The 13,896-nt window shown below is 41.6% G+C and overlaps 2 protein-coding genes across 2 annotated transcripts in view; one reads left to right on the forward strand and one right to left on the reverse strand.

Annotated features, from left to right (window-relative positions):
- The window catches only part of rbpjb (recombination signal binding protein for immunoglobulin kappa J region b), a 45,170-nt gene extending 39,947 nt beyond the window's left edge, over window positions 1-5,223 (forward strand). Inside the window, exon 11 of the mRNA XM_018704416.2 lies at window positions 616-5,223. Within this exon, the coding sequence (XP_018559932.1) occupies window positions 616-940 (325 nt within the window). The 3' untranslated portion in view covers window positions 941-5,223. The remainder of the gene's footprint in view (window positions 1-615) is intronic.
- cckar (cholecystokinin A receptor) lies at window positions 2,693-13,548 on the reverse strand. The gene is made up of 5 exons (XM_018704471.2): window positions 13,153-13,548; window positions 12,274-12,525; window positions 9,542-9,803; window positions 9,098-9,225; window positions 2,693-8,398 (listed from the first exon to the last, which is right to left on the reverse strand). Exons 1-5 carry the CDS (start codon window positions 13,277-13,279, stop codon window positions 7,800-7,802), a joined length of 1,368 nt encoding a protein of 455 aa, XP_018559987.1. The 5' UTR covers window positions 13,280-13,548; the 3' UTR covers window positions 2,693-7,799.
- Window positions 13,549-13,896: the final 348 nt, after the last annotated feature.

Below are 13,896 nucleotides of genomic sequence, written 5' to 3' on the forward strand. Positions count from 1 at the left end.
GGGACCTACTTCAGTGCAACACTACACAACCGAGACACTACACAATAAAGATGACAGGAAATGTGGATAGAAAGATATGGGGAAAGACCTGCAATAGTCGTACCTAGTTCTACATGACCTAGGGACGTTTGTGGGCATCACTATGGTGATAAAGTTTATAGCTGTTTTGCATTGGAATAAATCAGGACTTTATCAGAACTATAATACTATAGCACTGTACTGTTAGAAAACATTTCCTTTGCTGCATTAAGTAAAATCAGACGTCGTTATCTGGTTGTTTTATTAATACACAATTTCTCCATTCATTTTCCAGATAATTTAGCATCATATATATTGAAATTGTGTCATAGAGGATATTGCCCATTGCTTGTGTGCATTCACACGTGATTTATCTAAAATAAAACCTTGTGAAATTGACTCTATGGAGCTTTATAAACTTTCAGTTCACTGCCAATGCTCTCATAGCCCCAAGTAGGCAGAAAAATATCTCACATCTTATTTACTATTTAAATAGGACACAAAAGGAAGACAGTGACCTTTGCCTTATTATATCTTATCAAGATGCTCTCACGTTCTGATGTCACTCATTGCGTTGTTTCACTAAACGCGCCACAGGTGTGCGGAGAGCATGCTGTGCGTGGTGCCCGACATCTCCGCCTTCCGCGAGGGCTGGCGCTGGGTGCGGCAGCCCGTCCAGGTGCCTGTCACGCTGGTGAGGAATGACGGCATCATCTACTCCACCACACTGACCTTCACCTACACGCCAGAGCCCGGGCCGCGGCCACACTGCAGCGCCGCGGGCGCCATCCTGCGGGCCGGAAACTCCAGCCTGCTGAGCAGCAACAGCCAGGAGGCCGGCTCCGGCGTCTACGGCCCCAACAGCACCTCCAACGCAGGAGTCACATCCTCATCCTCCACCGCCGCAGCTGTGGTCTCCTAACGCACACAGGGGGCCACTCAATACAATATGCCTTGAGAGCAAATATACCAGAAGGTATATAAAGACTATGGGAAATAATAAACAAAAACTGACTCACTCTAAAGTGCTGCGTATTAATTTTGGATACAAAGAAGCTGAAATGGAAAAATCGGTGGGACAAAGGAACGCAGGGGAAATCTGAAGGAGGAGTGACATCACAACATTGTCGGCAAATGGGAATAAGCGAAAGTGCTCCTTGACACGCCCCCTCTCCTGTGGTTACTTTAGGGACCTGCCTATCCAGTTCTGGTGTTTGGAATGAGTGAAGTCCCTGCAGGCTCAGAGCACCAGCACCTTTCTACGGCTGTGAGAATGGAAAACCACAACAACAATACATCCACCAGCGTACAAAAAAAAACAAAACAAAACAAAAAAAATTCTCTCGAAAGGAAATTATATTTTTTGTGCTGCCCCCCCCCCATTTCCTCCTGCCACTTGTTTTATAATTATTCCTTTTTTTGTTTGTTTTTGTGTTATTTTGCATTAATTTGTGTTTTTTTCCTAAAGGGGGCTGGATGTATTGTTGTTGGAGGGAGCGCAAGGATGCAGAGGGACACACATAAAACGTGACGATAACATAGTTTTTATGGACCAAGGATCTTGTATAAGCTTTAGTAAAGGTACATTTTTCTCCATACCTTTTTTGTATTAAACATATAGTACACTTTTGTTACCAAATAGTTTCTATTCTTCCTCTGAGCTTGGGCTTTGTTTTTCCCCCTTTGAGGTCCAAAATCCCAACCTGTATGTTATTGCAACCTTTACTACAAACGCCTGCTTTTTTCAGTCTTTGGATTGAACTTTCTTTTTGATACTCTCACTTCTTCCGTTGGGGAAAAAAAAATCTGAAGTCTGGGTTGTTTATTTACATAAGCAAAGGTTGTTTTTTTGTTTGTTTGTTTGTTTTGTTTTTTTAAATTGGGGAATAACCTCAGAGGGCCTATTTTTTATCATTGGTTTTTATGAAGTCTTTAAAAAGAAAAGCTTTAAGCAACGCCTCTGCCTTGCCTGCAATACTCTATGTGCGCTATGTCTCCTTTGGAAAATATACACATCAGTACATCTCACATGGAGCCATAGCAATGTTTGCAGAATACATCAGAAAACTAGACTTCCATGGTTACGAAAACAAGTCAGTTTGTCATTTTTCAAACTAATGTAATAAGCGTAGTCATTGACTTAAAAGGATAGCCTTAGTACTGTATATTCTTACTGTGTACACAGTCAAACCAGTCACATATCTAATATCCTGTACCTGTTGCTCTATTGGTCACTGTTAACGTATCAGATAACTTAGTGGAACTTGTCTCTCAAAAACCGCACCTAGCAAGGTGTCTTCCAGTGTGTGCTGTAGTTCTGGTGGCATTTAAACTAAAAAAAAAAAAGAGAGAGAGAGAGAGAGAGAAAGAAAAAAGACGGACACTTTTCAATTTGATGTGGCCTTACTGATAACTTCAGTTACAGAGAAAAAAAAAGAAAAAAAACTTCACTTTTTCTTATCTGCTGTTTACTCACCTTGGAAGAACCTGTGCATAGCACAAAAACAAGCTAATGCCTCGCTTCTTATCACAGGAGCTCTGCTGTTTTGAGCTTGTTGCTGCGGCTCCAGATCCACCTTGTCGTGCAAAGCAGAAGCAGCCTTCTGAAGGGATCTCTCAGCCTTCATCGGTTTTCTTTTTACTCGTGTACAAGTACAATAACCCTGTGTGTGTGTTGTTTTTTTTTTTTTTTTTTAATTCTCATGCGGTGCCCGGCACCTTCTCACTTTTGGTACAACGTCTCACGAGCGCTGTAAGCTCCTTCCAGCCTTCTTTTTTTAAAAAACAAAAAAAACAAAATCTCCTGTGGTTTATTCTCTTCGCAGAAACAAGCGTGTGTACATTGTAAACTCACTTTGTCAGAGTAGTTGCACTCATCTGTGTTCATGGCGACCGCGTAAAGGCCTTCTAAATGTGTTATTAATGAAAGATGTGCATTTCCAAACATAACAGCAATATTGTACAGGTCATTTCATCGTTTTTTGTCCGCCTGAGCACTAGTTCACCAGCCAGCAAATATATGTGTGTGTGTGTGTGTGTGTGTGTGCGCGGGTGTGTGTGTATGTGTGTGACTGTCATATGTAGTCGCTGTAATGGAATATTCGAGTCAGACTCGCTCCATTTCAAAACTGCTCTCCAAACACAAAGAAAACTTGAGATCCATTGGAGTTTTTTTCTGTCTTCCACCTGAATCCAAATGTCTGATTAATTGTGGATAAACATTCAAAGGCAATACTTGTGATCTTAGTATTACAGTACAACTGTATACACTTCCGGGGAAAAAAGAAGAAGAAAAAAAAGAAAAAGAACAACGATACTGTAACTTGAATGTCTGCTTAATGAAGTATTTCAGAATTTTCTTACAAACAAAACCTTGAAATAGGAACAAAAAAGGATTCGCTTGCACCCCTTCAATGTAAAAAAAAAGAAAGAAAAATTAAGTTATGCTCCCATTTTGCCACCCTTGTCCACCTGTCCGTCATTAATGTTAAATATTTTATATTGTAATATTGATATTTTTTAAATTATTGGTACAAAGTCTCCCCTTGTCTTATGTCAAAACTATAAAAAAAGAAAAGTGCATTATTGCCCGTGCTGCCTAGATTGGCTTGGGAGTGTATTTTTTTCTTTTTTTCTAAAAAGGCCACTTCCTGTCTGTCCTGGAATCGCGGAGGAGTTGGTGCTGCAGCGATATTGTAGCATCGAAACCGAGTAAATCACGGCCCCTAAACACCTCCCCACCCCCTCGAACCCTTTACTCTGCAGGATGGAGGTCACAAAATCTTAACTGTAGATTTTTAACTTGAGTGTTTTTTCTATGTCTACTAGTTCTAAATTCAGCCAGTTTTTTAACATAGCCTCTGCATTAGCATCATCACACACACCCTACTCTCCTCCTCCTCTCGCCCCAATCCTGCCTCCTCGAGCTTGGATATTTTTGGGTTTTTGTTTACATGTTGAGTCGCCTCTTTTAGGCTACCCCCCTCCCCCCCCCCCGACCCCTCCCTTACCCCCCCATCCCCCCTGGCCCTGGCTCCTCTTCATCTCCTCATGCGAGTCTGAACAGAGCAGCTTTGTCACATTTACTCAATCTAATAAAGGGGGTGATGCATGCTTTTTTAAAAAAATGTGTCGCCTTGACAATCCGAGCTGGTTTACAGTTTTTTTGTTTTTCCTTCTTAAAACACGTGGAGTTTTAAGAGACTGGGAGGATAACCGTATAACTTGATACAACATCCCTCGTTCATGAAGGGGGGGGTGAACTGTCAAAAGGGGTCAAAAAAAAAGTTACATGCCTTCTTAAAACGCACGCTGTATTAACCTGGCGACAAAGCTTTCAGAGAGAGGAAAAAAACGCCATCTCATTAGCATTTGCGATGCTTTTTACAAAAAATATCTTAACCAGTTTCTTTCTCTTTGTGTGTCTGGTCATAATTGTTTTACTCTTCCAAAAGCAGCTGTTCTTTTTTCTTTTTTTTATAATGAGCTCTGAACAATGTATGTATCCTCTAATATGCCAAATGTCTTTTATAATGTAGTTTTCATGCACTGCTAAACAAAACAGGGCAGAGTGAGAGGCAGCTTTAAACAAATAAAAAAAAAAGGAGTGTGGAGCCCTTCTCTGTCGCACTCAGCCTTACTTCTCCTTAAGACTATTTGGCTGTTTGCACTACAGAGCGCTAACCTTTCTTTTTCTCTCACACTTTTCATCCTCACTCTTTATCGCTCATGTTTATGTATGTACATTTGGAGTTTTCTCACTTTCCCCCCCTCCTTCCTTTTTTTGTTTTTAACACGCAGCCTGTTATGCTTAGCTTTGCTACATTCGGATCACCTTTTTTTTTTTTGGTTGTCATTTTCCCCTCCTCCTCCTCCTGTTCTTCTTCTTCATGTCCTTTCACTATCTTTCACTCTCACTGTATCTGTGTATTATTCTAGTAAATGGTAAGCAGAGGTGTCATTGTGGTAGTATACTCAGTGCTCAAAGGGTTGCTGATGGTAGAAACCTGTGCCGTTTGTAACATTTAGCAATAACGTCAAAACAAAGGGGACGGTTTTTTGATAACATACGTTAGTTTGTTTTTGTACATATTGCAGCTCCAGATCATGCTCAAATCTGTATGTCATTAAAAGAAGAAAAAACAAGAAAAAAACTTGCAATATTGGCATAAAAATGAGAAATAAAAAAAGTGATATAAAATCTCACTTTGTGTATATATCTTTTTAATCGCCATCAGAAGCTTAAGCACATAACGTTTCTAACACAGTTTTGTTGAGTCATTTTCAACAACAGCAGGTAAATATCTCCCAGTGGCTGCTGCAGGGTGAAGGCGGGTGGGGCTTTGGGCATCTACCAAACCCAAATGGAGCTCTTATCCCCGGGAAGAAGTCCCAACAGACCCCCCCCCCCCCCCCCCCATTTTCTTTCTGCCACTTGTCTGGGCCCTAATGCCCCTCTGTCCTTTAGATCCACTTTTATTAAAGCCGTTAAAAGCTCAGAGTCACTCTGCCCCAAGTATTTGCAGACGCAGTTGCGCACCGGGCATTCAAGGTCTTTATATGGTCAACCAGACCTGTAGGTTTGTGAGAGAACACAATACCATTCCCAGCGCCTGTGTACATGTACATAAACCTGTAAAATCACTGGGATTATGCTCATACATTCAACTACATGCCTATATGTTTAACAGGACTTCCTTCAAAATAGGCACATCATCATGCAATAAAACATAGTACTTCAAAATGCAACATTTTCCATCAGCGCAACAAACGGAAAAGTAAGAATTCACAGAACAATATTTAACTCACGTTAACATTGCAACATATCAACACAAAGAAACTAAACAGGAATAAGTTGCTACATTGATGCTGCTATATTTAACAGGATGAATGCTGGGAATTCACTCTTTGAAGAGAGTGTGTGTGTGTGTGAGGGGTGCAGGTGTTTAAAGTCCCACAAAAATGATAAGGCCTCTCCAGGTCCCATAGCACACACAGTATAACCCCTCCACCCCTTAGGCACACACACACACACACACACACACACACACACACACACAGTGGGTCAAGGATGCGACAGAGCTGTTTGTGCACTGGGGGAATCGAAGCTGCTGAGTACAGTGACACTGCAGCCTGACAGGCAGCCACTGATGAACACAGGCCTCTCACTTTAATTCTCAGCTACTGGCATCAAAAAGAAGTTAAAGGACCATACCAATGATCTTTCATGTTGTAGCCAATTTACTACAAATCATGAATAGTTTACATTACTGATGACTATTTTGTTGTGTTTGTTTACAAGAAAGTCTGCAGTAAGTCTTGTCAGTTATAGTGCACTTTAAGCTTGATAATAATGCAACAATATAGAAACTGATGATTACACAAGTTTTCAAGTCTGATAAATTAATTGTCATACCACACACAAATAAAAACTACAACATGAAATGCTTTGAAATAGTTACAGGAGTAATGATTTCTTGATTTGCAGTTTGTAGTCGTAGTTAAACTTGCAAAAACACTGGTATGGTTGAGTTTCAGAGTTCAGTCTTGACCTTGGAAACAGCAGTTCAAACAATCTGACCTGTAGGTCCATTTACAAGCTAGCTTTTGATCGTATCACATGGTTTTCATCAGCAGATGGAGTTTGCCCAGTTGTCATAGAAATTTCCCTCTTCTTCTGAGTTGTAGAGTTTCAAACTTCATCCTTGACCACCAACAACTGGACAAAGTATCTGCTGATAGAGATCATGTGATATGACTGAAAGCTGCAGAACACAGACTAAATGGCACTGTTGCTGTTTTGGTAACTAATATGTTAACTTTTTTTTTTTTTTTTTGAAGTGGTCTCTTGTCAGGAGCAGGTGGTGGTGATGGTTGCTTGGCAAGAGGTTTGATGCTGACCTTGCAACGTTTCCTCTAGACTTGGTAAGTAAACAGCTGCTAATGCTAACGTTACATAGCAGTAGCAAAACCTACAAATAGCTCCTTAAGGAATATCACCTGGGTCAAGTACTTTTTTAGTGTTTGTCTCACCCTCGTTGAAGGGGTTTACTACATCAGAATGTACCTGCATACTAATCTTTAAAGGGTCAGTTCAACTGAAATCCAAAAAGAAAAGATTAAACGATAAAAATAGAAAGTTTTCTCATTTCCGTTAGTACTATCTCTCCATGCAGATATCTGTGGTTACATTTGCTCAGGTTGTGATATATCTGCCTTTTGAGATAATGGCAATGTGTTTTACTAGAAACAGTTTTCACAGGCTAAACCCTCTGGCACTGACTGTGACTTTAAATGTTTTTTTAACCTGTTACTGATAGCTCAAAGCAATGAATTGGAAAGAGCAGAGAGACTGTTCCCTGTATGGTTACTAATGACTGTGGTAGAGATACAGCTACAGTGTGTTTAAAGATAGTATGGAGAATGATAAACTACATTAATTTGTACTCTGCTTCATCAAAACACTCCTTCTTTATGCCAGACTCGTGGCCCTTCAGGGCTTTATATGTTCAGGCATCAGTCAGCCATCCTGAACACTATAAGCTGCAGGGAAACATCTGGCCATGTTGATCTGCTGTGAGAGCACTGAATGTACACCACTTCTGCTCCACGGTCATTAACTATTGTGCCCATGTCATGTCACGCTCCAAGCTAAAGCGACATAGGCGCTCATAAACCAGTCCTATAAGCAGCATGAGGGCTTTAAGTTAAAACAACTCCCCACAGATTCCCTACAAGTGTTTGCACTCAGGCCAGTGCTCTTACAGACATATCAGTCCACTTTAAGTCAGCTCGCTCCAGGCCGATGCACGGATGCCGGTGTAGGTGAAGCGTGTGCTGGCTCCGCTTGGCGGGGTATGACCATTCTGCTCAGTGGTCTTTGGCCCCGCTCTTGATCTGCCCGCCTCGTCTTTGGCCATCCCGCTTCCAGCTGACCTCCTGAAGTTGCTGCTGCTCCTCCGGAAGCAGCTGCAGCAGCTGAAGGTGGCCAGCATGCCCTGGCGGAAACGCTTGTTCATGAAACAGTAAATGATGGGGTTAACACAGGCTGAGGTGTAGGACAGCAGGTGGATGAAGGAGATGGGTGCGCCGGTCAGTCGGTAGGCTGAGCGCCGGTCGAAAGCCTGCCATGCGTTGACCACGAAGACCGGAGTCCAGCACAGGAAAAAGAGGAAGACGATGACCAGGAGCATGCGGATCACGCGCTTTTTGGCCATCAGGTTGGCCGTGGAGTTGCTGCCACACACACGCCCCACCGAGGCCTTGCTGCTGGAGTTGGCAAAGTTGCCTGTGCTCGATGTGATGCTCTTCTTTTTAGATGGCTGCATGTAACAGCCGTCACTGTCTCCGGGCTTGATGCTGCCAGTGCTGCACTGCCTGTCTGTCAGGGTAGAGACAATGAAGAGAAAAGACTGGAGAGTAAGAGTGCAATTTTGTCAGCAGCATTAAAGGTGCAGCAGCAAAGCCCCCCGTGACATTTAAAGTTTGGCGTCATGCTTGTCACTCAAGACCTGGAAATGGGGGACATCAAAAAGCCAGGGATGCTTTTTGAAAGATAAGGATTTTATTCAAGATAAAACTCACAACGTCAAAGGTCAAACTTAAAAGATCAGTCTGGTGATATTTTAGATTTTTGTCATCGCCAAAAATCCCATGAAAACAACAAAACCAAAGGTGAGTTAACCTCTCTAACAAGTATTGTCTACATAGCCAGGACACTGTCCTGCTGGAAATACTTGCTATAGCACCAAATGTGTATTCATCCACAGCTGAAAGTAGTCCCTAACAAATGCAGTATTTACACCTCTTTGTGTAGCATTTGCTAAAAACTACAGTGCCCAGCAATTTCAGGAAATTACTCAGCCTTTTATTTTTAAAGATGTTTAGGTCTTCACTAGGGATGAATGGGCTTGGGGTTGAGAGTCAGAGATATTGTGGAGAAGTCAGAAAGTATTGACAGAGGGCTAATACATTGTTGGTTTCAGTCTTTTCATTGTATATGTTTACAGTAACAAAAATACAGAATAATGCTTTCCTCATCCTTTAAAAAGAAAATTTTGCTTTTGTTTTATTTTCATACCTCTACTGGATTTCCTGTTGGACAGCTCAAACTTGATGCCCCTGTAAAGCTCCATGGAGATGAGTCCATAGGCTGTCATCATGACGATCCCAGGGATTAGGAAGAGCAGCAACAACAGAGACACATACCTGCAAGGGACAAACGTGGGTGAGTAAGTGGGAGCAAATGAGCATTCATTGCATCTAATTTGAGTTAACACAGGCGGAATGCTCTACTATACTTAGAAATTCTGTGCTTTTATTTTGAAGGGCATGATCTGCAGCACGTCAGAAGATATTCCCAAGAGGTCGTCTCTCACCAGCATCACCAGACTGAGAAAATCAATAAAGGGGCCATCTGAAATTAGCGATGGGCTACTTCTGCTGCCACACAATCTGAGTGTGAAGACACCCTAGTGGGACAGTGAAGGTACGACGCTCCCTAATGCACTTATTTTCAGCTCACCAGGACTGCTGGATGATGTCGTTGGGCCACACCAGACGGCACATGTGCCCGGTGCTGTTGTTGACGCGGGTAAACGGCTTAAGGGTGCTAGAGATGGGGTAGGGCAGCATCATGATGAAGGAAGCCACCCAGGTGGCAGTGATGACCTTGGCGGCGTGGGATTTGGTCTGCCATGTTCTGGAGGTCAACGGGTTGCAAATGGCACTGTAGCGCTCCAAGGAGATGGCCACCAGGTTGAAGGTGGAAACACTTACTGAGACACCTGCACAGATTAGAAAATCAAAAAATGTAAAATACCTCATAAAGGCGCAAACATAACCACATTAACTATTAATCTGAAACATTAAAGCAATAGACAAGTGATTTTTTTTAAAGAAACCGCTTGGCATTTCAAGGAATACGCTGATTCAAGTCCTTGTTGAGAGATGAGACAGAACAATATAGCCATAGCCTATAGCCAAACAAGACATAACATGTCAAGTAGTGAGCTTTTAAGTGCATTTTTAACCTTTACACAGAGCTAGGTTAGCGATTTCTTCTTGTGTCTGGTCTTTATGCTAAGCTAAGCTAACTGGCTTTTAGCTGCGACTTTATGTGTCACAGAAACTCATGAAATTGGTAACTAACCAAAATGTAACTATTCCAATAATTAGGCAACTTTCCCCTTCACCTTGTTTTGGTTTTTCTCCCTCTGCCATAAACTTTATAACTCCCAGAATGGTCAGCGCCTTCACAAAATGTCACTGTGTTTACCGTAATGCTCATGATGCCATGGCACATTAATATTTTGTTGTGCTAAATTTAGCTGCTGAGTAGTGACAGAGCACATCCTGCACTGTCTCTTACCACTGTTAACACACTCAGTAACAATAACAAGAAGAACTATAAATACATTCATATTATCGCTGTGTACAATCCGAGAGCAGCGACACATAAACAGATAAACACAGGGACAAATGAGGTAATAATCCTGGAGGACAGTGCTCTGATCTCACCGAAGGGCTAAATGGAGCAAGAGGAAGTATGGAGAAAAATGAAAATTATATTACCTAGCGGACTTGTAATTGAATGAAAATGAAATATTGGCAAAAGTTCACCGTCCATAATGACTGCACCTTATTACAAAACTCCCAACAGAGGCATTTTCAGAGGTAGAAGAAGAATTTATCAAAAGCCCAAGGAAAATAAAACCAGGCTAGAAGTGACTCACATCCATCTGACTAAATCATCTCTTTTGAAGCTGTGTGTTTGGAAGATTTAAAATGCCTAAATAAAAACAAATGAAACAAAGTAACAAAATGAAATACAACACATATTCTTATGTATATTTTGCCATAATCAAATGAAAAACATGTTGGCGGGATAATCATTTAGTCCTCCATCTTTAATCACTGAATGAGGTGTTTTTTATTGTGACATAAAATCATTTCTTCAATCGATTTGTTTTTATTAAGGCATTTTAAATCTTCCATAGTCTGTGGCCACTGCTATTACTGTCATAAAAACTGTCAGAAAAAAATAAAATAAAATAGATAAATGAATAAAGCAGGTCTGTCCACTACCATAAACACAAACTCACCTGCATTCTTTCCATTCAGTTTTCAGGTTATTTTATTTATAGTACATCACATCACACACCCACTGCAGTCCAAGATTGAAGCTAATTATTGTCCATTATGAAAGCAGGCATTTTGACTTGCTATACCCTATCCAAATTTTGGTTGTATTTATGTTTTTTACTTATGTTCCTTGTAAAAGTTAAAGTTTTTCTATTTATGCTATGTTGACCATTAAGATGTTGGGCAGCTAGTAATAGTTTAATGGCTTGTTTGTCTTCCTTGTTTTCTGAAATGATTTGATTTGTCTTGTTACTATTAATATAATCTGACATGGAAGCAGGTCAAATTGTGCTGTTCACTTTTATTTAAAGATCCTGTCAAGACATGTTTTAAGATATATGAAATACTCTGTGTCTGGTGCAGGTTTTTCTCAAAAGAGCTCAATTACAAAGTCCAGAACCTGCTAATATGCAAATTTTGCTTCCAAACAGGTTGCAATGTCGTAAAACCTGCTTGTACATTCATGTCTTAATCTTAAAGAGATTTATGGCAAGTTGAGAGAAATTTTATCTGGTGTCACTGCACGAACATCAATCTGAAAACTGAACTGGTTCTGAAAATTGAAAATATGGCTTCAGGTAAATCAGCACTGTCTGACAACAATGTTTTCCAAAGACTGGGGCTGTTTTCAGCTCATTTTGTTGCTTGAGCTCATTAAAGCACCGGGAACATTTGGAGATGCAGGGAAATGAACCTTGCTCGGGACACGGCCTAAGATGACTTCAATTATCCTCTGCCTGACAAATAATGATATTACCGGCACAATAAAAAACACAATAATAATTCAGCATGGAGACATGGAGTTGAAACATTGGTAGAGATATTAGGAAATGGAAATGGGTTTTAATTAAAGGAAACACGGGGGAGCGTTCTCCAGGAGCCACTGCAGCTCTTAACTAAAAAAAAAAGGTTATTGGAAAAAATAAAATATCACATTTTGACTGAACACCTAAATCTATAAAGTGTTTTTAACAATCACCTCACAGCTAATCACCTCTATGAACTAGAAAGGTCATAAAAGTTCAAACATTTACCTGTAGCTTTAAGGATTTAAGACCTGAAAAGACAAGAGGCTGCATCACAACCTGACTGTAACATCATGAATCCACTCACCCATGAAGTACATGACCAGCTTGCATATGCCGGTGCCGAAGATGAAGTCCCTCATGAGGTTGGGGATGAGGGTGAAGGGGATGCAGACCAGGGACACCATCAGGTCGCTGACGGACAGGGACAGCAGAAAGAGGTTGGTGACGGTCCTCATGCGCCGGTTCCTCACCAGGACGGCGATGATGAGGCTGTTGCCCAGGACGCTGAGGAGGAAGATGAGGCTGTAGAGGACGATGCGCACTGTCTGGTTGATGTCTGAGAGAGGGAGCGCGGGGGACGGGGGTGAGGAGACGCACACGTAAAGTCCGGGTATGTCATTCTTAAAATGTGACCTAAATAGCAGTTGACTCACCCTTTCCCTTTCCCTTTCTCTCACGCACACAGCCTCTATACTCATTCATGCGCAAAAATCACTCTTATACTCCTAAAATATCCCCACACAGCGACTTACACACAGTACTTTGATGCTCAGCATTGACAGAATATCTCTTAGTATCACTATAATAAAATTAAAGGGAATCTCTTAGCGTCTTCTTTGGTTTTATGCGCAGAAATGTACAAAGTTTGCGCTATTAGAATCTCTATTTTGTTGCCGTGAAGCGTTATAATGGCAGCTGTGCTCACTTGACATTGGCAGAATTAGTGTACAGTGCCAACATATGTGTCACACTAAGACACAGCAGAAGACATCAGCTTAACTGAGGACCTGAGCCATATGCGTAATGCGCACTGACGCAAAAAATGCCCAAAGGTCTTTTGGCACAACTGGTCGCAGTGTTTAACAACTTAAACAGCAAATACCTGAATACAATTGGTCACCAGTCGATAGGATGTTTCAGAGCATTTGATAGTGATTGAACAAACAGGATAAATGAACTGTACCTTTAGGTTCGGGTGAGGGCTCCTGCGCGCCGTCGCACTCCGAGATATTCTTGATCCCGAAACTGCACAAAATCTTGTTCAGATCAGTTGAATTTATGAGCATGTCGTGTATCGTGAACGTCTCCATTTTGCGTCTTTCTCTCCTATAGCCTCAAGTAAAATCAGTCACAGGAGGAGTATTAGTCATGCCAGAAAAAATGCGTCAAAGGATAAGACATATTAAATTGTATAAGTCCTCTTAATCTTTTTTTAAAAATATGAAATCAGAAACGAGAGAAGTGATAATAACAGAGGTAATGTCTACAGGTTCCCGTGCGCTCTCGGTGTGGTGCGCTGCGCTCCACTGTAGCGCTCAGCATTTCCAGCTACTGACAACATGTGGACGGGTCGCATTCTTGAGTGCTCAGCCCGCCTTTAGGCTCTGTGCAAGTCACCCCCCCCCCCGCCCCCCTCCTTTTTTTTCTTTATAAAACAGCCGGTCGTAAATCATTGTGGTAATGGAGATGCTGCTCAGCCTGAAGTGGTCATCTCGGTTCTTTTATCAATTTCACCAAATATTTCTCATTTCCCGGATCACTTAAAAGACAGGAAATATTCAAGGTGCACGGCTGGACTGGAATAAACAAGATCTCAAATGGCAGCTGCCCAGTGCCAGCAGTGTTCTGTGTGTACACCATCGACTGTAGGCTATCTACTGTATGTCCACGCTCCTCTCCCGCGGTTCAAAGCGCGATGTCGCCTGCT

This window comes from Lates calcarifer, linkage group LG14 (assembly GCF_001640805.2).
Source record: "Lates calcarifer isolate ASB-BC8 linkage group LG14, TLL_Latcal_v3, whole genome shotgun sequence".
In the NCBI taxonomy this organism is placed as follows: domain Eukaryota; kingdom Metazoa; phylum Chordata; class Actinopteri; family Centropomidae; genus Lates; species Lates calcarifer.

What these genes read in the sequence shown, in the direction of transcription:
- cckar (XM_018704471.2), bottom strand. Translation starts at nt 13,279, where the DNA reads ATGGAGACGTTCACGATACACGACATGCTCATAAATTCAACTGATCTG. An exon ending in GCCCTCACCCGAACCTAAAG is followed by an intron (nt 12,526 to 13,152) that starts GTACAGTTCATT and finishes TCCCTCTCTCAG; the next exon opens with ACATCAACCAGACAGTGCGC. An exon ending in GCTGGTCATGTACTTCATGG is followed by an intron (nt 9,804 to 12,273) that starts GTGAGTGGATTC and finishes TAATCTGTGCAG; the next exon opens with GTGTCTCAGTAAGTGTTTCC.